At 40.5% G+C, this 27,209-nt stretch overlaps 1 protein-coding gene across 1 annotated transcript in view; it reads left to right on the plus strand.

The window, feature by feature from the left end:
- LOC117521655 (solute carrier organic anion transporter family member 5A1-like) overlaps positions 1–27,209 on the plus strand; it is an 81,976-nt gene that overhangs the window by 38,097 nt on the left and 16,670 nt on the right. The window contains exons 2-6 of the mRNA XM_034182977.1: positions 2,346–2,478; positions 7,791–8,011; positions 11,524–11,688; positions 20,818–21,016; positions 24,519–24,678. Coding sequence (XP_034038868.1) covers positions 2,346–2,478; positions 7,791–8,011; positions 11,524–11,688; positions 20,818–21,016; positions 24,519–24,678 — 878 coding nt within the window. The remainder of the gene's footprint in view (positions 1–2,345; positions 2,479–7,790; positions 8,012–11,523; positions 11,689–20,817; positions 21,017–24,518; positions 24,679–27,209) is intronic.

Consider the following 27,209-nt stretch of genomic DNA (forward strand, 5'->3'; position numbering starts at 1 on the left):
CACACACACACACACACACACACACATACATACATACACACACACACACACATACATACATACATACATACATACATACGCTAGTTGATCAGCATTCTGATACTGTATGTACGTATGTAGCTTATTAACATGCTGCACAACACAAGTGAATCTAGAGTCCCTTGATTGAGAGAGTGGCATCAACTCAGAACTTGGCGCCATTTTGGTTCAACTGTGCTGAACTAATGAATGGACCTTTAATGTTTTAAACTTTTTTTTAAAATCATTTAACCACATATAGCAACACATCCAGGTACAGGTGCTATCAAAATAAATATCAAATTTACAATTTATGGTGATTTATTTAATTAATTTAAAGCCTGATTTATACTTCTGCCCCTCTTTAACTCTGTGTCATAAAATGACTTGCGTGACAGTTTTAAAGATCTCTGGATTATGCTTGATTATAGACTAATTTGACCCTCAAGCTTTTCTTTCTACAATCATCACCTCCACCTCTTTTACCAACTTTGTGCTGTAAATGTGTGGACTTTTCTGATCCAGTTATCAGTGTGCACCCTATAAAATGGTTAGAATATGATAGGAGATGAAGGATTAAAAGCAGAAAAGTGTCAAATCACAGCTTTTTGTATTTGATGTATCTGAGTCTGAACACGGTTTGAAAAAATAAACAGTCGGGCTTTTAATCACAAAAATGACTCCTCTCCCATTTTCCTCAAAAAGCGAGTGTCAGAGCTGAACTTTAATTTGTACCTTTGCACGTCAAGACTGCTCGGGGTTTTTAATGGAAATACATTGCGATTGCACAGGACATTTATCCGATGTGAGCGATATGTATGTAACGGATTAGCTGTAGTTACAGTCAGGAGGCGCTGACCATCTACAGGAATCCTGCATCGGGATCTGCACCTCATTAAATGACTGGGTCAAAATTTCCTCTGAATTTTTTTTCTGCCAGATGTATTTGATCCATTATCAAAATGTAATCTGTGTGCGCACTGTAAAAAAATATTAAAATATGATGGCAGACGAAGGATTGAAAGCAGAAAAGTGTGAAATCACAGCCTTTTGTTGTGTCTGAGGATTTACGATTATTTTTGTAACATGCGCATGTCAGGCTGCAGGTCTGAGTCTGAGCACGGTGTGAAAAAAATTAACGGTCTGATTTTAATAGCGTAAATGTCTCCAGTGCCACATACGAGGGGTTTAATGGAAATACATTGTGATCGGACGGGACATTTTATCGGATGTGAGTGAAAAATCCGCTGTACAAAATCTGTTATATACGGTGTTTATTACATGGAAAAGAATACAAAAACTTTGGGACTTTTTTTGCCTGGTGACTGCGAATATCCGGTTTATACGATGATGGTTAGGTGAGTTTTACTGTACACGGAATGGAACAATACATTTTCCTTTCAAAACTTTGACGATGAAGTCGCTTCCGTCTCACACGGCTGACTTTATTTTCCCAAATTTTTCTTCTGTTCAGATCTGAAGGGAATCTGTACATCTTGAAGCCCTTGTTGTGTCTATTTGTGCCTCCAAATGCACAACAACCCGCATTTTCAGAGAATAAAAAAATAAAATAGCTGAATTTACATGCAGACACATTAACAGTGAACAATATTTTGAACCCAAGATGGAACCATGAGTCACGTGACCGATTTTTTTCAACTCGTCATGTCACCACTCTCTCTAATCAAAGCACTCTAACTGAATCTGCCCCCCGCCATCACCACCACCAAAAAAACCTTCATTTTCGAATGGGTTTCCATAAACCATCTGTGGTAGTCTTGTCTGTGCACATAGCTGAGCAATTTTGGTCCTATTAAAACGTTATTTCATAAATTTTCTGTTTTCTGTGTCTGTCAGTTTAAATGAGGTAATTAACTCGGGCCTGCTCCTCCAATCAAGAGCCGGGAAACACAAACTCAGTAATAAATAAATAAAATCAGGTTTGGCTACAACAAGTAGACATGGAAAACATACAAGGCAGGTGATCTCTAGGAACAGGGGTGGCGACGCCTGCTTTATCATTTATACCACAGACCATAAACTGCAGGTTTGTAGTACTTCTCAGGCCCCTGGGACACCAGTTTGTGACCTCAGAGTTAAAATTAAAAATTACATTTTCTGTCACCAAATAGAATGTTACAATCTGGAAATCATTTTTCCCCACAACGTTTATTGTTATTATTATTAGTAGCAGTCGTATTTTGTTTTCCATATGAGTGATATTTGCTTGTGATACTTTTCGTTCCTGAGCAGCTTCAGATGAATGTCTTCTATGATGTGTTTCTCCTGTGGAGGTCACTGATGCGTGGTTCTTCTCATCTCCTCAGCCATCATGTACGTGATGGGAGCGCTGGGCCCAGCGGCAGGTTACCTGCTGGGAGGAGTTCTCATCGGGTTCTACGTGGACCCTGAGACGGTTGTCAACATCGACCAGAGCGACCCGCGCTTCATCGGCAACTGGTGAGACCAACATGGCAACTTTTTTTGCCGACTGAAAAATAAAACACAAACCTTGTTTGTGTTTGTTGTGCATTTTGTTTTATTGTGCAGCCAAGCGTAGATTTAGAATCTGAGTGTGAAACTCCGACAAGAACAAAAATGTAGCGTTTTCTTTTTTCCTTTCATCTGGACCAGTCCATTCAGGCTGCAGGTTTCTCAAATGATCTTATTTCCCACCGCCATTCTGTTGGTGTGTGGTGTTGCTGCAGTTCATCGTCTGTTTCCCGCTTCTGGTGATGTCACCCTGCGAGTGACATCATCACCAGCAGTGACTCACCAGCTGGCAGCCGCTGACTTCCTGTGGCAATTATGGTGATGATACAATAAGACTTTATTCTAAGTCACATGATTCCTTCTGAACACGTCTGTGTGACATGGCCCGCACGAGAAAAATTTGTAAAAAACAAAACAAAACAAAAAAACAAATAAATAATAAAAATTAAATAACAAAGTGACAGTAGCAGCAATTTTTGAAAATATTTACTCTTTTTATTATTTTATGGAAATATAAGACAAACAAGGCAGCACGGTGTCTTAGTGGTTAGCACTGTTGCCTCACAGCGAGAAGGTCATGGGTTCAGTTCCCGTCTCTGGCATTTCTGTGTGGAGTTTGCATGTTCTCCCCGTGTTTGCGTGGGTTTCCTCCAGGTGCTCCGGTTTCCTCCCACATCCAAAGACATACGGGTCAGGTGGATTGGAATCTTTAAATTGTCCAAGTGAGTATGAATGTGTTTGTTTGTCTGTTTGTGGCCCTGCGACAGACTGGCGTCCTGTCCTGGGTGTACCCCGCCTCGCGCTCTATGACTGCAGGGATAGGCTCCAGCCCCACCGCGACCCTTGACTGGACAAAGCGGTTGAAGATGAAAGTATGTGTGTGTGTGTGTGTGTGTGTGTGTGTAAGACAAAAAAAAAATGTACTGTACGTTATAACAACAGATCTAATATGTTAATAACAATTTGCGTTGATAATCCTAAATCAGTAATTCTCCACGGCACATACAATTAATGATATTTTGAAAAACTCAACATTTTAAGTTACGGAAGGCTTTTAATCACCCTAAACACGACAGTGGCTGCAGCCAATATTGCTGACTTCTCGCTCCTTTCCTAAATGAGATTTGCCAAAATATGATGGAGCACCTGTTCTCTGCTCCAGACAGTTCAGTGCACTGCTCACCAAAAGTCATGACTGCCAAGTGTGTGTGTGTGCGTGTGTGTGTGTGTGTGTGTGTGTGTGTGTGTGTGTGTGCGTTGCCAGATTGGGCATTTTTAAATTTAATTAGTTTTGGCTGCACTGCTTTCTATGATAGGGGACAGTTAAAATAATGACAATAAAAACAGATCTAATATTTTGGGTTATTGAAGAGCTTTTTAGCTGGAAAACATGTGTGCGTGTTGCCAGGCGCACGCTGCAGCCAAACAAGCTGCAGAAACCTGACATCAGATCTGCAACATTAATGGACTTTTTGTGTCCAGGAATGACAACACAAACATGTAAATATAAAAATAATTCTTAAAAAACAAAACAAAAATTGGTTAAAAAAATCATGTGACTGCTATTGGGTTAGAAATCACTTTTTTGCTTCAGACTTTATTCAAACTCACAGGCCGTAACTCACACAACATAACATTTTACAATCAAGAATCAATAAGCAGGTCTGTGTCCTTTATTACACGGACAACAAATAATGACAGAGTGAGATTACAACACATTCATGCATGAGATCCTGAGAACGAAGCTTCTGCTCAAGGAGTAACAGTCGCCTCCATACAAGCTTTTGTGTTTTTAAATAACATCAACAGTCCAGGGCTCTCCCTAAGGGCCCCTTCACACCATGCAAAGTTTGGTGTGAAGTCTGGTCGACGTCTGGTCGAAAATGGTGAAACAGCGTGAAACAGTTAAATTTACACACCACAAAACATTGCGCCGACGAGCAGCCATGCACGAGCCCGGTGTGAGAGTTCGTGCATGCGACAGTGTGTGTTGATCAGGAACAGTGCGAAGTGCACCACTTGATTGCGCGCTTATGTGGAATAAATAAAAAAATAAAAACCAGACCTGTGGGACCACACCGCGCCACTCGTGGAATAAAAAAAAAGAAAAAAAGAAAAAACATACCACCCATGGGACATGAACTCACGCCTTCCAAAAGCTCAGATTACCAGTCAGAAACTTGATACGGAGCTGTTCTTTGAAAGCTGTGGGAATCTACCTCAAGCCAGAAAGGACATGGAAGTATTACAAAAAAAAAATCCCACACCATATAAAAACACCACATTTATCAAGTGAGCAATACAGATATGATCCGTCTGTTCCTCTGGTGATGACCCATGGTCACAGACTGTCTAGCTGGAATGTCCAGAATGACAGATCACCACAGTCACTTCTGTCACAACCACACTTCCTGTCAGTTCTCAGCACACACACCGAAGCCACACTCGTGTGGAACTCAGACAAATTTCTCTGCCAGTACAACAGTGATCGTCTGCAGTCTGCTGTCGTGTGAAGAGTCTGCTGTCGTGTGAAGAGTGCAACTTGCCACACATTTTCTAAGTGCCATGCGAGCGGTGTTAGATGTTCGTGCGTGTCACCTGGAATTTGGCCGACACCTGCCGCGAGAGGGTTCGATGAGCGCACAGTGCACACTTTGTCTTTCAGCCGCTGGTGTGCACAAATAGTTGTAGCAACAGGTGTACGAGGCATTAGAAGGAGGGATGATTTCACATGGTTTGCACACGATTCCTGCATCATGCGCACTTCGTCCAAACTTTGCACTATGTGTGAAGGGGCCCTAAGCAATGGCACAATGTCGCTGTGCCATCACACAGATTGTCAAATTTACTGTTTCCCTTTCTGTTTTCCTGGGTAATTATTTATGTTTTCACATCTTTACGAGTTTTGGATCTTGCCCGGTGTCAGGAGCTCAACTACAGTCTTGACATTTTGCTGAAATGACAATGGGATGTGGCTTTCTGTTTTTTGTTTTCCCCAACTTGTAAAATTTAACAATTTTAAAGTTTTTTTTTTTAAGGATGGTGGACTGGGTCTCTGTGTGAAATCTTTTTTAATCCCTCTTTCTCTGCGATTCAGCAGATGCATTTCAGCTAGAGGTTGAACATGCAAGCCTCACAGTCACTGTTTTTGAATTATTATTATTATTATTTTATTTAAGTTACAGTGTTTATGAAGCGTTGTGTGTTGCCCAAAAAAGTGAAAATTAAAAAGTGAAACACTCAGTGTGAGTCTGAGCAAAACACAGAAGAAAGAGTGGACTTTTGCTGAGAGGATCTTTCAGAAACTGTCAGTGTGGTCGGGGATGGAGCTGTGACTCGCCTGGTGTGAGGGGAGTGCTGAGAGCCCCTCACACCGGGCAGAGAGAGACAGCAGACGACCGCCGGGCCACGTAGAGCGGAGAGCAGGCAGCGGACCAAACCGTGTTGTTTAAAAATAGACAAACACACTGCTTCACTTTAAATGTGCAGTAAACTATTTCAGATGATCATTGTGGACCGTCTTTCTCTTAAAAGGCTTTATTTTAAGAGAAGCTTGGAGGCACAGAATTTGCCTCGAACATTTAATTATTCGAATTATTCGAGTTACTCGACTAATCGTTTCAGCCCTACTTCAGAGTAATTATTGTTTCAGTTAATGATCACAGAACAAGAAAAAGAAATAACTACCAGGTTTTCTATTGGTTACCAACTTCAAGTGCTGAATCACTTTGTTGATGATAATGTCACTTTATTTTGCTGCATATCGCTGAACGGGTAACGCAAAAAAATGTACAAGGACCAGATTTGGCGTGGTGATTCTCATGATCTTACTGAGTATATGTGGTCGACTGGACACTTGAAAATTCAAGATGGAGGCCATTTGCCAATGACTTTTTGCATAGAAATGGTATTTATTAGAGTGAGGTTCATTACTTATTACAAAAAAATTTTATTTAGCAGCCAGCTTGGAATTAGATGCCATCTTGAATTTCCCTGATGCAGAGAAACAGATCCATTGTGTCAGGAATATTTCTACACAAAGTCATTTTCAGTAGGTCAGTTTGGCAGCTATATTGGAAAGTGACAGCCATCTTGGATTTTCAAGTAGCCAACCAGATTGAGCGCTTGTACCAGCGTTTGCACAGTTTTGCTGAATTGATGTTATCTGTTCCACTAATATGAAATGGAACATCTTTGTTTGTTTGTTTTTTCTTTTCTTTTTTTTTTTTTGCTATAATATCATAAATCTGCACGAATGAACATTAAATTTAACTCATGAATGTGATTAACCCATTAATCATTGCAGTTATGTATCCAAAATAGCACAAATCAAATCTGTAACAGAATGGACATTTTCACTATTGATTAATTAATTACCAAATAACTGATCAGACTGTACAGGATGATAGATTACACTCATTACAATCTCTCCACATTGACAGGGGAGGTGATGGTCTAGTGGTTAAGGTGTTGGGCTTGAGACCAGAAGATCCCTGCCTGACTGGAAAATCACTAAGGGCCCTTGGGCAAGGTCTTTAATCCCCTATTGCTCCCAGTGTGTCGTGAGCGCCTTGTATGGCAGCACCCTGACATGTCACAATAATGTGAGGCATTATTGTAAAGCGCTTTGAGCGTCTGATGCAGATGGAAAAGCGCTATATAAATGCAGTCCATTTATTTACCATTAACATGGGTTAAAATTCAAATTCCTTGAACTTGATCCTAATGACATTGATTCTTTATGGCAGAGGTCTCAGACCGGTTCCAGAAAGGGCCAAGAGCTTTCTGTGCAACCACCCACTGCACCAGGTGATTTCACTGATTAACTGATTCCACCTGCTCAAAGTGATGTTAATCAGTGAAATCACCTGCTGCAGTGGGTGGTTGCACAGAAAGCCTGCACCCTCTTGGCCCATTCTGGAACCGGTTTGAGACCTCTGCTTTATGGGCAAGTACAAGGTTAACCTTCATCCACACTTCAGGTTTTCCAAAAACTGGACACAGAACCTGGGAGGAGCAGACAGACAGAGACCTTGACTTTGTTCCACAGTGATTGACGTTGTGCAAATTTGACCTCACTGAGACACTTTAGACACCTACCTACACATGTGTGCCCAATTTGGTCAAAGTCTAATTTAGAAACTAATTCACTGACCTTAATCCCACTCACCTTAGTCCAATTAGTCCTTTCAGGGCAGGCCACCTTCATCCCTTTACCGCGTTTGTTAGCAACTGGGCAAAGGTCATGCGGTTCCTCCCTCGCTTGTTTGTTTTTTCAGGTGGAGCGGGTTCCTGCTGTGTGCCGCGGCTATGCTGCTCGTCATCTTCCCCATGTTCACCTTCCCCAAGAAGTTGCCGCCGCGACACAAGAAGAAAAAGAGGAGGAAAAAGCGAAGCTTGGATGAGCTGTCGAGTGACGATGACGTCCTCAAGGAGAAGAGCAACAACAGCAAGAGCCAGATGGTCACCTCATCCATGGGCTTCGGGAAGGACGTCAAAGGTTCCGTGTCAGACGTTTTAGAAGGTTTCTGCGTTAAAAGACAGAAATGTCATATATGCTAGCAGTTTTTCTTCTTTTTTCAGTTAACTGTTTTGCTTTAAAGCCATAGTTTGAAGCTCATTCACCCAAATGTCACAGACCTGAGTCTTTACTGCCTCAGAAACCTCCTGGAGCCATAGGTGTCAAACTGATTCCAGAAAGGGCCAAGTGGGTGCAGGTTTTCTTTGTAACCACTAACTCCAGTAGGTGATTTCACTGATTAACATCAATTTGAGCAGATGGGATGAGTTGGTTGTATTGATTCAGGGAATCAATACAACCAACTCATTTAACCAACTCATGTCAATTAAGACTTTTTATTTACTCTGTGTGCTGGGGTGAACAGGTCAGATTAAGACTTTTTATTTACTCTGTGTGCTGGGGTTGAACAGGTCAGATTAAGACTTTTTATTTATTGTGCGTGCTGTGGAAGACAGGTCAGATTAAGACTTTTTATTTATTGTGCGTGCTGTGGAAGACAGGTCAGATTAAGACTTTTTATTTACTTTGTGTGCTGGGGTGAACAGGTCAGATTAAGAGTTTTTATTTACTCTGTGTGCTGGGGTGAACAGGTCAGATTAAGAGTTTTTATTTACTCTGTGTGCTGGGGTGAACAGGTCAGATTAAGAGTTTTATTTACTCTGTGTGCTGGGGTGAACAGGTCAGATTAAGACTTTTTATTTACTCTGTGTGCTGGGGTGAACAGGTCAGATTAAGAGTTTTATTTACTCTGTGTGCTGGGGTGAACAGGTCAGATTAAGACTTTTTATTTACTCTGTGTGCTGGGGTGAACAGGTCATATTAAGACTTTTTATTTACTCTGTGTGCTGGAGTGAACAGGTCCGTTTAAGACCTTTTATTTATTCTGTGTGCTGGGGTGAACAGGTCATATTAAGACTTTTTATTTACTCTGTGTGCTGGAGTGAACAGGTAAGATTAAGACTTTTTATTTATCCTGCATGTTGGGGTGAACAGGTCAGATTAAGACTTTTTATTTATTCGGTGTGCTGGGGTGAACAAGTAAGATTAAGACTTTTTGTTTATTCTGCGTGCTGGGGTGAACAGGTCAGATTAAGACTTTTTATTTATTCTGTGTGCTGGGGTAAACAAGTAAGATTAAGACTTTTTGTTTATTCTGCGTGCTGGGGTGAACAGGTCAGATTAAGACTTTATTTATTCTGTGTGCTGGGGTCAACAGGTCAGATTAAGACTTTTTATTCTGCGTGCTGGGGTCAACAGGTCAGATTAAGACTTTATTTATTCTGTGTGCTGGGGTCAACAGGTCAGATTAAGACTTTTTATTCTGCGTCCTGGGGTCAACAGGTCTGCTTCACATGGTGCAAACGTAATGCCATCTGTCATCCCTTCAGCATTCGGCGAAAATAAATGTATGTTATAACAACAATAACATGTCATTAAATATGAGCGGCTGAGGTTACAGAGGCGGGGCTATGACATCGCTTCACAAAAATTCTGTATGTTCAGCGTCTTTATGCTGACATGACTGAACCCGACCCAACCTGAGTATCATTTTGAAATATTTGTCCAAACCTGGCCTGAGCCCAGATCAGGTATCCATACTCTAGTTTGCAAGGACATGCAGCCATTATGACAACTTCTCTGTTGTCCTCCTCTGTCAGAAGTCTGGACCGATACTTTGTATGTGAGAGAAATCATTTCTTTTTTACTGCCGAACACAGTCCTGGAAGTCACATGCGGTCAGTGACAAATGCAAAAATGCTTTAAGCCCTCAGCTTCAGTTTAAACAAAGGCTTTGTCCCAATTAAAGGTGATGTAACACAGTGGTAAAAATGCCACTGGCCCAACTTTTTTGAAACCTGTTGCAGGCATCCATTTCAAAATGAGCAAATATTTGCACAAAAACAATAAAGTTGATCAGTTTGAACATTAAATATCTTGTCTTTGTGGTGTATTCAATTGAATATAGACTGAAGAGGATTTGCAAATCATTGTATTCTGTTTTTATTTACATTTTACACAACGTCCCAACTTCACTGGAATTGGGGTTGTAAATTTTGATATAATACAAATATTCAAAAGCCACTTGGCACAAATTAAAGATACTTGATCCACATGTGAAGGTGATAATAAGCACTTTTTATGTCATTTGGGTCTATGTTTTGATTGACATGTTACATTATATTATTATTATTTGAATATAGTATTTCATTGTTTTTTTCAAAAATCAGTTTTATTATCAATTATATGAAAATAAAATACATGAAAATAAAAGGATTCCTATGAAACAGGCTATTGGATGAGACTCAAATTTAAACAGAACATTTACAATATTTAGATATCGGTACACCCACCTTCTGAACACAGTTTAGCAAATATAATATAACTTACAGCAAAGTTTTTATTCAGCTTATGCACCATTGTATCATTGTAGAAATAGTGGAAAATTTGTTGGTGTTAGCAAAAAACAAATTTTAGCTAACATCTCCTCAATGTTGTCAAGTTAAAGTCAGTCGCAAGGAACACTGACAGGATGCATTTCATAGTATAATTATTTGCTGGAATGCTGGCATTAAATGATTTATTGAGGAATGGTTTTGAGCAACATGAACTAGCTGATGTTGTTTAACTTTGCTACCAGTAACATCTGCGAGCCACACCATCTTGCAAGTATGAATGTTACAATGTTAATCAAAAGAAAGATTTTGAAAATTATTTCCCAAAATGTTCATTTTCAAATTTTCAAAGGATGCACATCATCTTGCTATGTGCAAGCCATATCTGAACACTGAGGCCAATATAACAACTAGTCAGAGACATATGCAAGCCTCATGCTACACAGACGTTTCTTGCTTCATAGATAAATTAAATAAATTTTAATAGTGATACTCATTAATTCATAACCATGTGGTAAATTGGTCAGAAAACCAGATGCAGCCTTCGTGTGGATTATTAATGGTGCAAAACGTGTGTATTGAAATGGTTGTTCAGGTTTGTTGCATTTCAAAAACAATTTTCCAATTAATGTGCGTAAATACTGACCTGTTTTGGCCTCATTATTGATATATGTATCACTCAAATGTAACAAATGCATATGAGAAATTAACATTAGATTTTATGAAATCCTGAAAAACGTTGAATTTACAAAAGAACTTAAAACTTTGAAGACTTGCAAATAATTCACATCTCTGTATTTGCTTTTGTGAAATTGATCAAAATAGTGGAAAAAGATATTTAATGTCTCAATATTAATAATTTAAAGTTTTTTCCAGGATCTGCCTCTTTATGTGGACCTGTCACAAAATGTGTTGGTCTCTACTATCAATTTTATTGAGCGGAGGAGCAATCAGTCTGTTCCCCATACATGCCCCGATCTCCTCTCTACTCAGAAAACCTCTTCAACAGATAACTTTTACCATCATGAGTTATAATTAATTGAAATAAAATAAATAGGATTAAAATCTCTCGCTGTCCATTCTGCTTTATATTTCCAGATTTGCCCAAAGCGGCAGTGAGGATCCTCAGCAATGTGACTTTTGTTTTCGTCAGTCTTTCGTACACTGCAGAGAGTGCCATCGTGACCGCCTTCATCACCTTCATCCCAAAGTTTATAGAGTCTCAGTTTGGCATCCCTGCCTCCAATGCCAGCATCTACACTGGTAAGCCAAAGCAACACAAATGTGTTTGATTTGGCAGGACTCACCCGAAATGAATCAATGATGATCAGGCAACCAGCTCATCCCTGGTTGTCAAGGTTTTTATTGTTGTTGTTTCTTTTGCACTGCATTTGCGCCTCAAATCTTAAAAAGCTGCGATGTTATGGAAATATAATACAAATACATAAATGGCTAATTTAACCATAACCGTAGCTCATCTAGCTATAGTTATCTTATACTTATATACATGATGTCCAATTTCTTGAGCCGCTTGGGTGGGTAGGGAGAGTTCCCATGGGATAAAAAGCTTTTCAACCTGCCATCCCTGGTTCTCAAGACCAGGCACCTAAGTGGCTCTACTCTACACTGTTCTACTCTTCTATTCTACTCTTCTTCTTTTTTTTTTTTTAGATATTTAGATATATCTTAGTATACACTAATAGAGTTCTACTTTAGAATTGGAATATATAGAAGACATACCTTACTGAATTTTCATATATAATATAATATAATATAATACAAATTTCACAAAACAAAACAGTGACTCTTTCATTTACTTTGACTCTTATTTTATTGCAGACTGTATTAATTCAAGATATTTCATGTCTTTTTCTGGTCAGCTTAATTTCTTTTGTTAATAAACATCCATTCCTACTTTTCAGGTGTGCAACACCTTCCAAAAATATTTGGAATACTAAACCATTTACCACATAGTAATGTTGCCATTCCTTCTCACAACAATTAAAGGAAGTTTTGGTGTTGAGGATTCCAGGTGCTGAAGCATGTCGGGTGTTATTTTGTCCCATTCTTTATGCAAACATTATTACTTTACAGAAAGTAAAGAAACAGGAATATTAGGCTGATTAAAACGTAGCAGTGTCTGCATTTTTCTTTCTGTGACCCTTATTAGACCCTTACAGGTGGAACCTTATTTAAGGACGAAGGCACCAAGTACTGTACATGCTGGTTGTCGTGTATCTCTCTCTGAAAATCTGAGTAAAACGGGTCGTTCCTGACATTTTTCAGAAGAACAACGTACTTTGATTAAAAAGTTGATTGAAGAGGGGAAAACATATAAAGAAGTGCAGAAAATGATGGCCTGCTCAGCTAAAATAATCTCAAATGCTTTTAAATGGCAACTAAAATTTGAAAGCTGTGGAAGAAAACAGAAAGCCATCATTCAAATGGATTGAAGAAAAGCCGGAATGGCAAAGACTCAGGCAACGATCAGCTCAAGGGTGATCAGAGAAGGTCTAAAGTTACCTGTGAGTACTGTAACAATTAGAAGACGCCTATGTGAAGCCAAGCTATGGACAAGAAGCAAGAAGACCCCACAGTGTCCCAGTGTTGAAAAAACCGCACCTGGCCTAACGAGAAATGCAACATTTTGTGGACTGATGACAGCATGGTGGAGCAAACATAATGATATGGGGAGGTTTCTCGTGCTATGGAGTCAGGTCTATCACATACCAGGGATCATGGATCAGTTTGACTATATCGAAATACTTGAAGAGGTCATGTTGTCTTATTCCAAAGAGGAAATGCCGTTGAAATGGGTGTTTCAACAAGACAACGACCCCAAACACACCAGCAAGTGAGCAGCAGCTTAGTTCCAAACCAACAAGATTAATGATATGGAGTGGCCAGCCCAATCCCGGGACCTTAATCCAATAGAAAACTTGTGGAGTGACATCAAAAATGCTGTTTCTGAGGCAAAACCAAGAAATGCAGAGGAACTGTGGAAAGCAGTCTGATCGTCCTGAGCTGAAAAACCTGTTCACAAGTGCCAGAAGTTGGTCGACTCCATGAAACACAGATGTGAAGCAGTTCTCAGAAACAGTGGTTATACAACTAAATATTAGTTCAGTGATTCACAGGAAAGATAAACCTTCAAGCATCTTTCAGTTTATACAGTAACTGTTTGAGTTTAAAGAAAAATACAGACACTGCTATTTTATTTATTTAGAAGAGCCTAATATTACGTTTCTTTACTTTCTGTAAAGTAATAACAAATTTGATTAAAAACAACTTCATGTTTTGATTTGGAATAGAATGTGCAGTCTTCCCAGTTGTGTCTATGGAAATAAAAGCTATTATAAGGTTTCTTAAACACTGTTGCTATTTTGACCACGGCTCAGGTCTTCTTCATGTCATTAAAAGATGACCTGAAAAAAAAAACATGAAATATCTTGCATTCTTACTGCCTGCAGTGAAATAAGAGTCAATGTTCCTGTAAGATCACTACTAGTAAGTAAGTCCCTTTGACTGCTCCCTTGTTTGCACTCAGGGTCACCACAGAAAGTCCAAGGAAGATCTGCATGTTGAATTGGCATAAGTTTTACGCTGGATCACTGCAGGAGATTTATTGATTTGCATTTTCCATACTGTTCCAACTTTTTTTGACTTGAGGTTGTAAAAAAAACTTATTGTCCCGCAAATATAACAAGTTGGACAGTATGTTTATCAAATATTACATATTAAACACAAAGTGTGTTTCTGGGAATTAAATATCATTGTTTTTACTTCAGCTACTTGTGTGCACGGATCCAGATTCTGGGCCTCCCTTATGTGATGCAGTTGGTTTAAACCGGCGTCATCTTCACTCACCAAACGCTTTAAATCAAATCAGTCCTGAAATTGAATCCTGTGCAAATCTCATGTCACAGTGAGCAGAAACGCTATATGTCACTTTACAAAATGATTTTTGACTTTTAGGCAGCTGCAGCAGCTCAGACACGCTGCAGAACGTTCAAAGGCAGGAGAAACCAGCTGAGCTGCAACTTCAGCATTAATACCAAAAAATTAAAACTGCCACACTGTTAGAAGAAAAAACATTCTAACTGATTGTTTTATCCAGATCACTATTTTTTTTTTATTACTTTATGACTTTTGTTACTCATTAAGTGAAAAAAAATAAATGTTGTTTCAGCCTCTTAAATGTGACACTGAACTTTTTCTGCTTTTTGATTTAAGATGAATAAAATGTTTTAATCTCAGTTTGGCTGTTACTGTATTAAAGCAACATTCTTTAGCCCTTTAGTTAATTCCTTATTATGGTTACACTTTAATTGTTGTTTTACACCGTTTTGAAACATCCAAGATACAAAAATTTCAACCTCAAGCAGTTTCTGTGGCTTTTTTTTTTTTTTTTTTTTTTTGCTGCACATGGTTAGTTCATGGACTATTGGAAATTTAAAACCCTGATACTTTCTCATTTTACAATTTCTGGCAATGAAAACATGCTTTTCAAACCTGCTGAAAGGTTATGGGGTTTAAAGGCTGAAACTGCACATATGCTGCTTCATTAGGTGTTTTTGAACTGGTTTTAGTGACAATCTAAATATTTTGTCTTTTCTATTTCTATCTATTTTCTGTCTTTGGTTTATTTTAAATTTGAATCAAAGTTTTCATTTTATTTCTTATGACATCATAAAGCTGTGATAGGAATCTTGACTGCCCTCCTCGGGTAGTTGGTATGCACTCTGAGTGCCCCTCTGGTTTAAACATGTGGAATGTGACAAATAGTCCAGTCATATAGAGACTTGACCCACCAATAATTACAATAATTATAATAATATTATAATAATTTATAACAATAATTATAATAATTATTGTTCTACTGATGTGATCCTGCTGCAGAGGAAGAAAGACAAAAAGATAAAAGCAGCAAAACTCTGAACTGACTTTATGAAATGTATGTATTTACTTGGGGGTGGGGGGGGTGTAGTAACATATCATCTGTTTGATTTACAGAATCAAGTCAAACTGTCATCATACTTACATAAAACTGAAGTTATTGTACTTGGCCCCACAAATCTTAGAAACATGGTGTCTAACCAGATCCTTACTCTGGATGGCATTACCCTGACCTCTAGTAATACTGTGAGAAATCTTGGAGTCATTTTTGATAAGGATATGTCATTCAATGCGCATATTAAACAAATATGTAGGACTGCTTTTTTGCATTTGCGCAATATCTCTAAAATTAGAAAGGTCTTGTCTCAGAGTGATGCTGAAAAACTAATTCATGCATTTATTTCCTCTAGGCTGGACTATTGTAATTCATTATTATCAGGTTGTCCTAAAAGTTCCCTGAAAAGCCTTCAGTTAATTCAAAATGCTGCAGCTAGAGTACTGACAGGGACTAGAAGGAGAGAGCATATCTCACCCATATTGGCCTCTCTTCATTGGCTTCCTGTTAATTCCAGAATAGAATTTAAAATTCTTCTTCTTACTTATAAGGTTTTGAATAATCAGGTCCCATCTTATCTTAGGGACCTCATAGTACCATATCACCCCAATAGAGCGCTTCGCTCTCAGACTGCAGGCTTACTTGTAGTTCCTAGGGTTTGTAAGAGTAGAATGGGAGGCAGAGCCTTCAGCTTTCAGGCTCCTCTCCTGTGGAACCAGCTCCCAATTCAGATCAGGGAGACAGACACCCTCTCTACTTTTAAGATTAGGCTTAAAACTTTCCTTTTTGCTAAAGCTTATAGTTAGGGCTGGATCAGGTGACACTGAACCATCCCTTAGTTATGCTGCTATAGACTTAGACTGCTGGGGGGTTCCCATGATGCACTGTTTCTTTCTCTTTTTGCTCTGTATGCCCCACTCTGCATTTAATCATTAGTGATCGATCTCTGCTCCCCTCCAGAGCATGTCTTTTTCCTGGTTCTCTCCCTCAGCCCCAACCAGTCCCAGCAGAAGACTGCCCCTCCCTGAGCCTGTTTCTGCTGGAGGTTTCTTCCTGTTAAAAGGGAGTTTTTCCTTCTCACTGTCGCCAAGTGCTTGCTCACAGGGGGTCGTTTTGACCGTTGGGGTTTTTACGTAATTATTGTATGGCCTTGCCTTACAATATAAAGCGCCTTGGGGCAACTGTTTGTTGTGATTTGGTGCTATATAAATAAAATTGATTGATTGATTGACTTTATTCAACCAAAAGAAAAGCTTTAGTGACAATTAACCACGTTTACAGCAGCTTCCTCAGCAAACACAAGAAACATACAAAAGACCTCTGTGTGTGTGTGTGAGTGTGTGCACGTGTGTGTTGTGTGCATGCGTGCGTGTGTGCATGCATTAGTAGCTGAGTTGTTACCCAAAACTGTTTTTAGGTATTCTATTTAACTTTGACCTCAGAGAAAGTTAATTATTTAAAGCTACAGTATGTAAGATGTAAGAGTGTTTTTGAAAGGAAATATAGCATCATAACCATGTGTTCATTAGTGTGTACTTGCCTACAACAATGAATCAGTGTGTTTTGATGAACTTAGAATGAGCGCTTTATATGTACATGGGGTGGGGCCCCCTCATGGAGGCCACCATGTTGATACAGTAGGCCAAAAGGGATATAGAGTAAAACTGGCATACAATGGATTCAGGTGGACCAGTGAATTTTGTCGCTTATAATCAAAATCCACTATATGTATAAAACAGACAAAATCTGTTATGTAAGGATTAAACAACGAGAAGCCATGCATTATACGGTTTGAATGCACAACGCGGAGTCTAAAACACCACGACGTAAAGCAGAGTGGTGTTACTCCGCAAAGTGTATTCAGACCGTATATTGCACGGCTTCGAGTTGTTTAATCCGCTTATACCATGGTCCCACACAGTGAGCTAACGCACAGATATTTATTTAACAGAACTTGATAAAAATGCATAAGTATTTGGGACTATTTTATGCCTCAAGATATTTTCATCCTTGGCAACTGTTCTCTTCTTCTTTCCCGTCTTCAATCTTGTCCAGTTCTCCGATGTTAAATCTTTATGCCGTTGCTGTTCTTCTCATTTGCTCTCCTCCTCTTTCCATTCCTCAAACATTTTATTTTGGCCAAAAATATTAAAATTCACTTGGAAATCCATGTTTATCGCATTTCTGTCATTCACCTGTCGAAACACAGCCGATCTGCGCCAACTGATTTGCGCGTTGCTGTGGTGACGACCAGAATGGAGTGATATTACAGTGACTTAACCCGTGAACTACGTGTGCGTATACCTGAAAATACGTAATGCACACCAGTTAGACATGGAATTCTCACTGACCATGGTATAAATGTATGTAACAGATTAGTTACAGTCAGGAGGCCCAAGCAATCTACGGGGAAACCCCAGCACCAATTAGGCTGATGTATTTACTTTATTAAACACCTGACCTTGAATCAATGCAATGACGTTGACATGCGCGTGACCCTTTTAAAGTTCTCTGTTGCCTCTTTATGCAGTTTACCGCAGGAACAGTGGCTTTTTATGGATCAGTTTGTCCCTGTTGTTAATTTTAATAACTTGTCCAGTTTGTTTAAAATTTTAACCATAAATCAAAACTGTCTTGCTGTGCATAACTCCTGTGACATGTCTGCAAGACTGTATGCTGTGAAAATAAATTCTTTTATTTTTTTTTTTTACTCCCCTTCCTTTCTCGTCACCAGGTCTCTTTTGCTGAGAGAAGGTGATCTTAGACAGTTTGGCTGTGATTGCCTTTGAATTTACTTAGTAGTATCAGTAGCTGCTAGTGTACTGGAGTTAGTATTAAAAGTTATCAGTTTAGCTTTTAGATGTAACTTTCACTAAATTTTTTAGGGGTTTATCAGTTTAGTTAACTTTTCAGTTAGTGGATTAACTGTTATTGAAGCTAACCTTTTGGTTAGCTGTGCCCACCACTGCACCCTGATACTCTGTTTACCAGTTGGTAGCGCTGGCTAACAACTTTGAGAACCCTCATTTTTGTGAAACAGACGATCATCACAAGAGACGGCAAATGAGCATGAATCCCCATCACCAAAGACACAAAAACATGAAGTGAAACAATATTGTGCCCGCAGACGGCATAATGCAATCTGCAACCTCACCACTAGTGGACACCAAATCATAAACACAGGATCTTTAATTTTGGGCTCAACTATTAACCTTTTTTCAGAGGAAGTGTTTTCATTACATTTTCAAAAAAAACAAAAAACATCTGTGTTCTGTACATGCCACTACATTTTCCACCATGAGCGTAAAAAATAAACATGATTATTTCAGAGGGAGAAACAGCCATTAAATAATTAACTGTGTTATTTACATAATAGTGACTGTATGACTCATTTCTTGAATCCAGGTTTTTTGCTTTTTGAAAAGTGTCTCTGTCTAGTCAGTTGCACAGGTTGTGTTAGCAATGTGCTCTTTAAAAGCTTTTGGCAATGTTACTTTAATTGTTTCACAAGGCAATCACACAGTGAGATCCTTCATGTGTTCACACATAATGTCTACCCACAGCTTGTGATATTTTAAATCGCTGTGCCAAATCAGCCATGACAAAGTTTTGTCTTAGTTTCATCAAAGTCATTAGAATTTGATCCACAACTGGCATTGATGGTGACGTGTTTGAAATTCTGTGAGTGGATCCCTGCATACAGACGGGAGTCTGCATCACTCTCTAAGATGCAGTCAGCTACAGGGTGTGGCGGTCCTGGTGGTGGATGCATTTCACACTTTTGAACAGGTGTAACTCTCTACCACTGGGCATCACATGATGGCTTCTTCACCCTGATCCATCTCATCTTGTTCATCTGAGGGCAGCGATACAGGATTATCAACACTTTAATTACACCATTAACCTTCCATCAACCCCACTAATTCCCACAGCAGCACCTCTGTGCTCCAGAAACCAAGAGAAAACATGATACATAATAACAGCTACAATATTAAATCCACGTTAAGATCAACATACTGCATTGTCTGTACTGAAATTATGGTATTTTTAGGTTCATACTGACCAGCAGCTCAAACGCACGTTACGTTCAGAAAAGGGTAATACATGTTGTTGCCAATGACTAATACTAAAGATTTTGTCCTCCACAAACATGAAATCATCCCTGTTATTCTGGTGTCGCTGCTGTTAAACCTTGTTAGTTTCTCCGGTGGTCTGTTATATCCCGGCCACAACTTCAGACATTCCTCTGTGGGCTTTTTGTCAACAAAGTCAAAGGTTTTAGGTGGTCTTTTCACGTTTTTTCAGCCACATACTTCTGGGGTCTTCTTCTCTCGGTTGGTGGAGGAAACTCTCTCAGTCCGGCTGCACGTTAACAACATCGCTGTTGTACCTGCAGATTTAACTTTGCCTGGTTGTTAGTACAAAAGCGAACGTCGCAACATGTTCCTGAGTTGCGCAGGACATTTTTAAATGCTGTGGGAGCTGATCATCGTTTAGAAAAGAAAACAATGAACTTTCAAATAAACCAGTCTTGAAAATGAAACCGCTCACTGCTACTTCTGGTGTTTCACAGGAAGTTGCAGACATAATTGCTTCTACAGCAGCGTCCTCAGGAATAAGGTGCATAAATTAGCTAAGAAACATCGAGCAGGTTTGCTTATATCCAAACTGAGAATGATCTGGAAGCACACAGAAAAATGCTGTCCATTCGACTGCTCTCGGGTTTTTTTTTTTCGGGGTCGCCACAGTGGATACAGCCAGATACACATTGGTATTTGGCACAAGTTTAACGCTGAATGCTTTTCCTGACGCAACTCCAGTTTTACCTGGAGAAACACACACAGCCGCTGGTGTTCCGAAGATATCTCCCATCCAAGTACTAAGCCGATGTTGCAGTGCTTAGCTTCTGAGATCTGGCGGGATCAGGCTGACACAGAGCAGACCGGCTGCTGAAGCTCACAGAAAAATAAATTGCTGAATATGTTTCTCTATCTGAAACATGTTCCCGTCTGAGGCAGTTTTCACCGAACAGATCAGAAAAGTAAGAAGAAACATTTCCACAAACTCAACGTGAGGTCACGAAAGGACACACACAAAGTTCATCAGTCTACAGACAGAACAAGTGAATGTGAGTTTAGTTTAAAAAAAATCATGAATCAGGGCAGTTCATTAGTTTTCTGATTTCATTATTATTTCATTTCAACTCAGTTGTTTTTTTTACCAAAGCATATCCCAGCATGCACTGGATAAAGAGACTTACTTTCAAATTAATTCAATAATTTCACCAAAGTGACCATTTTATTTTTACATTTTTTATTGTTAATGTAAAAAAAAAAAAAAAAAAAAAAGATTTGAAGTTATTTTTATTCACAATCGTCACCGCTCAGAGTTCAAGGCATAAAACCTCAAAGTCTGTCCTTATGTTTGTTGTCTGGCTGCAGGTGTGATCATCGTGCCCAGCGCGGGCGTGGGCATCGTTCTAGGTGGCTACATCATCAAGAAGCTGAAGCTCGGTGCTCGTGAGTCGGCCAAGCTGGCCATGATCTGCAGCGGTGTGTCCCTGCTCTGCTTCTCCACGCTCTTCATCGTCGGCTGTGAGAGTATCAACCTCGGAGGAATCAACATCCCCTACACCACTGGGTGAGAAAAGCCACCGCGCAGTCAGGGCGTCGCCTCTGGCGAAATCACTGCAAAATTGAGGTCGTCCCAGTGAAGGACTGTGTTAGAGCATATCTCAAGTTCACATCTTCTTTTTAAGAAAATCCATCTCTGTTCCACCTCACCATGAAGCAAAAAGTGAGACAACAGACAAACACAGTCAGCCACAGAAGCCGACAACTCCTCCATAGTTATCATGGGCTTCTTGGTGGCTTCCCTCACTATGTAGTTCATACCCACCTTTAGTCTAGGATATTCCTGAACCAAAGTCTTTCTAGTCGGAATCTTTACAGAGGCACTGTTCAACTCTGGTCATTTTTTCACTATTTTCTTCTTTGTTTTTTTTCCTTGTTTGTTTTTTGTCGCGTTCTTCTCTACAGAGCTCCAAAAACAACTCGGAGTACATATTTCACAAAACTGACATAAATACTCACCGTCAGACCACCAACAGAGCCGGCGAACGTGGTCCATGGAGTCATGTCACGAGAGCAACATTACACTTAAATACCCAGAGAACAGAGAGTTTATCTCTGTATACTTACAATCACAATAGTAAGGATAAGATGCCGATATCAGTATCAGGTATCGGCCCAATCCCATATTCATTTACTTGTACTTGTAATCATAAAACTTCTCAGATAGTATGACACCCGATACCCCTTCACAGCAGCATGATGTCAACCTCTCAATGAGGGATTTTCACGCACACACTCCGTAATTTCCGGACTATAAGCTGCTACTTTTTTCAGACGTTTTGAACACCGCAGCTTAAACATGATACTGCTAATTTATGTGATTTTATAGGCTTTTATGTAATTTATTCATAAGTCAAAATACATCCATCAAAGTTGTCCATTGATTGGCTGAAAGCTGCAGTTCTCATGCGGAGTAAATTCACACACAGAGTAAATAATATAGTCTTACCTGTTTGTTTTACTGGAATTCATCACGTGATCCTGAAGAAAAATTATCCACATAAAGCCTCCTGACTTTGGAAAGCAACATCTGAAAATACTTTTAATTCCTTGTAGTGGCTGAAAACGTTCCTCTGTGACTTTGGCACTTTGCACCACAGTTTCTCCGTCAGAACACAGATCACAGTTTCAGCGGCAGAGGTTGTCCATCAGGGTGGTGAATTTCAGCCCCTGGTGTGGGTGTTCAGGCCAATGGGAGACCAGTTTTGTCTGCTATAGGTGTCATCTGTTTGTTGAATGTCTGTGGTGCTGCGTTTGGAGCTGCCGCTCACCTCCACGAAAAATGAAATAAAGTAATATTATGTTTTGCCTCTATGCAGTGTGGAGATGCCGCGCAACACCATGTGTGTGTGTATGCGTGACACCGTGCTCGTCAATATTACGTGTTTAATGAAGTTTTTAAAAAAATTTTTTTTTTTAAATAAGTTAAAAAATACTGTGGAGAGTGAAAGGCTGTTTGGCTCAGGGTCACACATTGTAGATATAAACAGAAACAGAAATAACGCAGAGAAGCTTCTTTTCATCAAAGGGAATCTGCCCCTCACATTTAAAAAAAAAAGGCTTTTAGTCCTCACAGACAGAAGTAAGGTTATTGACGGACAGCTTCACTTCAGTTATTGGTGTTGTATATTTTGTAGTGGTGAAGTCCACAGGTTACATTTAAAATTTTAACCAAATAGCTGTCGTCTTGAGAACTCCTGCAGTTGTCTGTCTACATAATAAAAAGGAGGGGCGAAAGAATGCACCCTTGTGGTGAACCTGTGGACAACACACCACAACGCTTACAAATAGGCTTGCACAGTAGGTTGGCAAAAGAAGAACACTGTTGTGGTACGATGCTCCAAAGGAAGGCAGAGGTAACCCTCTGAAGGCACAGGTACTGAGCCACAAGTAACATATTGTTCCTATAGTTTAAAAATCTTATGAACCTGGCAGTGATTAAAATTACCTAAAATTAATTTTGGAGTGTCATGCGAAAGGGCATCTAGTCTGTCTGTCACCTCCTCGATCAGCACACATTAGCACGTGGATGAATGTAAACAAGGGTGAAAAAAGCTGATGGAACTCCCTCGGCACGTGAAACGGGTGCAGCTGGCACTTCGTCAGGATTTTTACACTGTCGAAAACTTTGAACCAATCCTGCCAAAAACCTCAATTCATCCGTATTTTGTTTTGCTGGCATTCTTGATGGTTTCTTATCATTTGTTTTGTAATGTTAGCGTTTAGTTTGACTTCGTTCGACCAGCTGAATGTTTTCATACAGTGTCTTTGTAGGAGCATGATCAGCCTCGTTGCCGTAGAGCTGCTGAGAGCCGTCACGACATAATAATATTTTGTGTTGTCTGCAGTGATCTCTCAGAGCGAACTGCACCTCAGTTTGTGCAAACCAGGCGGCAGTTTACAGAAGTGGGACTTTGAGCATCAAGTGTGGAAAAAGTTCCAGCAGCAGTGGACATAGCTCAACAACCGGCCTCTCTGTCCTAGCCTGTGATTAGTTGGTGGCCGAGACGCTGATGTCAGCCTCACTTTGGTGTGGCGTGAGCGTTGCTCTCCTATTGGTCATTTAGGAGTGGGAATTCCCACTCCTAAATGGCAGCCAGTATCCGGCCTAATTCAGACCGGTTGTCGGGCTACAGCAGATATTCGCATGTGAACAGCTTTGATCCACAGAGGTGTGACATATAAAAACAGAAAACCCAGTGTGATTGCAAATGGCTGGCTGAGTATACACGCATTTTGGATGTACAGACAACGATTAGAGTTTTGGTATTTGAGAGATTTGAGAAATATTTGGCATGTTTGAAGTGTGTATTATTTTGGTGGAGTATTTATTGTGTGTGGTTAGTGTGGTGGGTTTTTTTTTTTGTAAAAATGAGACGTCTTATGAATGTTGAGCAAGCACTTCAGTTTTTTTTAATTGGAGCAAGACAGTGTGCGCGTGTTCAAAGGGCATCATGTTAGAAATTTTTAAGGCCTGAAAGCAGACGCGGGGAGTGTTTGGTTTAAATCCCAGCACCGGAAGGAGAAGGTGTTGCGCTTCCTCATGGATCTCACCTCGTTGTATTTAGTACTGAGTCACTGATTGATATTTGACTGTCTGGTGGATTCTTGCCGCGGTGCGTCCTCAAGCACAGCCTTCGCGTGTAATTTTGTGGCACCACAGCTCTTTTGTAGTTTTCGCGCCTTACATGTGGCAGATGTCTGAGAGAGGAAGTGAATGCTTTGATCACTGTGGAATAACGAGCCAGAAATGCGGATGCCGTGCCTCTGAGAACAATTCCAGACCAATGATGGGAAATATCCAAGGACAGCTTGGATGTTGGCTGGATGCTGTCTCTCTGACCCACCCCCTTGGCAGTGCTTTTACTTCAGTTTATCTTGTTAATTGCTCTTGCTCTGTTGCATTTTGTTCTTTTAATCTTTGTCTTGTCTCTCTCTTCCACCCTCTGTTATTTTCTGCCCCATGCTATCTTGTGTTCCCTTCTTTACCTTCTCCTCTTCATCTGCAGACCAACGCTCACCATGACGCACAGGAACCTGACTGGCGGCTGTAATGTGAACTGCGGATGTAAAATTCATGAGTACGCCCCGGTCTGTGGCTCGGACGGCATCACCTACTTCAACCCGTGCCTGGCCGGCTGCAGCAGTGTGGCCAATGAGAGCAGCGGGGTAAAAAAACTGCCTGAAACCTAAAACACACAAAGTTTCATTACACAGTCTTAGCGTAATGAATGGCTCTCTGCCACATAAATGTAAAACTAAATACACATACGGCCTTCTGCCTATATACCCTGGGTCCCGCCTCTGCACATATCCAAACCATCTCAGTCTCACCTCTCTGACTGTCTTCAAACTGTGCTACCTCTGTTGTCCCTCTGATATGTTCATTCCTAATCTTGTCCATTGCCATCACTCCCCCAAAATCACAGCATCTTCAGCGCTGCCACCTGTCTTTTTGTTTAGCGCCACAGTCTCTAACACCCCATTCAGATTTGAGTTGGTAATCCAGCTCAAGATGGATTCAGTCCGGATTGCTTTCTAGCCGGATAGCGTTCAGACCTGTCTTTAAGATCTTTACACACGTCTAAAATTAATGCAGCTCAAGCTGAAAGCGATGTGTCTGGACGTGTGTGACACATGGACGAGAAGGCACCCACCTGATTTTCTTGGTGAGAAGGCACTGTGGAGAAAGAAGGTTGTTTACTGTCCTCGCCATTGCAGCTGCACTGAACGTCACTACAGTAGAGAGGACGCTGTGGGTGCACGGACATAGTGAGGACGTTTGACGTCATTTCAATTTTTCAGTTTCAATTTATTTTCATTTATATAGCGCCAAATCACAACAGAGTTGCCTCAAAGCGCTTCACACAGGTAAGGTCTAACCTTACCAACCCCCAGAGCAACAGTGGTAAGGAAAAACTCCCTCTGAGGAAGAAACCTCAAGCAGACCAGACTCAAAGGGGTGACCCTCTGCTTGGGCCATGCTACAGACATAAATTACAGAACAATTCACAGAACAATTCATGGACGAATATACAAGAAATGCTATTGGCGCACAGGACAGGAGGGTCGCCAACACGAATACAACTCCCATCTCTGGATGGAGCTGCAACAATCTTGATCGTCATGATCAAGGTAGCTGGATTCTACCCACGTTTGCGGTCAGACCATGGCGAATCTCACTCCAGCTGAAATCTGATTGGCGCAGTTCACATTTAGAAAAATAATAAACCTATCCTGATGGAGATGGATTCAGCGCAAATCCCTCTCAAGCTGAATTGCCAGCCCCAGACTTAATGAGGTCCAAATCATACAACATAGCTGGCCGTAATAAAGTCGGTAAACTTTCACTCTTGTAGATATTCTTCGGTCACTCCTGCCACCTTTCTCCATCCACTCCATCCTACAACCCCTGGCAAAAATTATGGAATCACCGGCCTCGGAGGATGTTCATTCAGTTGTTTAATTTTGTAGAAAAAAAGCAGATCACAGACATGACACAAAACTAAAGTAATTTCAAATGGCAACTTTCTGGCTTTAAGAAACACTATGTTGTGTGGGCCGCTGAAGAGGAGGTACTGCTGGCCCACCACCACCAGTCGGCGCCCTGCTTGGAGTGCGGGCTTCAAGCATGAGAGGGCGCCAAAACAGAGAGTGACAACTGTCACTCGTTTACACCAGCTGTCACCAATCACCACCACCTCTACAAAAGCCGGATCATTACTCCACCTCCTCGCCGAGAAATCAACTACCGTCGAAGGTAATTCTTCTCTGCTGTTGTTATTCAGTGTATCTAAACTGTGATCTGTGTGCAGCCGCGTACCTGTGAAGTCTGTGGAAGACTGGATTAGCGGATAGTGAGAGGACGACGGTCTTCGTCTCTCACTCCATCCAGAAGGAAGACAAACAGGAGCTGCACGAGTGATAACGTATCTGGAGGTGGAGGTTCTCCCTCCCGAAGGAACTAGTTCCAAGGATTACTGGGTGTGTGGATACACACTCACCATAACTGTTTTGTCATCTTCTGCCAGCAGTACCAGGGTCTGCAACCGAAGACGGTGACCACCTGGGGACTCAGGACTTGGCGGCTCCGGTTTTCTTCAGGCCGTTGGTGGTGGAAGCTGTGTGGGTCCCGGCTCTTCGATCGCCAGAGGTCTCCTATCTTCGAGCCTGCCCGCACGTCACCTTGTGTACAATTGGCATTATCTGTATCTGTATTTAGTTGTGCGATTCACAACATTAAATTGTTACTCTTTGTCTTATCCATTGTCCGTTCATTTGCGCCCCCTGTTGCGGGTCCGTGTTACGACCCTTTCCCAACACACTATACGAAATCAAGAAAAAAAGATTGTGGCAGTCAGTAACGGTTACTTTTTTAGACCAAGCAGAGGAAAAAAAATATGGACTCACTCCATTCTGAGGAATAAATTATGGAATCACCCTGTAAATTTTCATCCCCAAAACTAACACCTGCATCAAATCACATCTGCTTGTTAGTCTGCATCTAAAAAGGAGTGATCACACCTTGGAGAGCTGTTGCACCAAGTGGACTGACATGAATCATGGCTCCAACACGAGAGATGTCAATTGAAACAAAGGAGAGGATTATCAAACTCTTAAAAGATGGTAAATCATCACGCAATGTTGCAAAAGATGTTGGTTGTTCACAGTCAGCTGTGTCTAAACTCTGGACCAAATAC

This window comes from Thalassophryne amazonica, chromosome 12 (assembly GCF_902500255.1).
Source record: "Thalassophryne amazonica chromosome 12, fThaAma1.1, whole genome shotgun sequence".
In the NCBI taxonomy this organism is placed as follows: Eukaryota; Metazoa; Chordata; class Actinopteri; order Batrachoidiformes; family Batrachoididae; genus Thalassophryne; species Thalassophryne amazonica.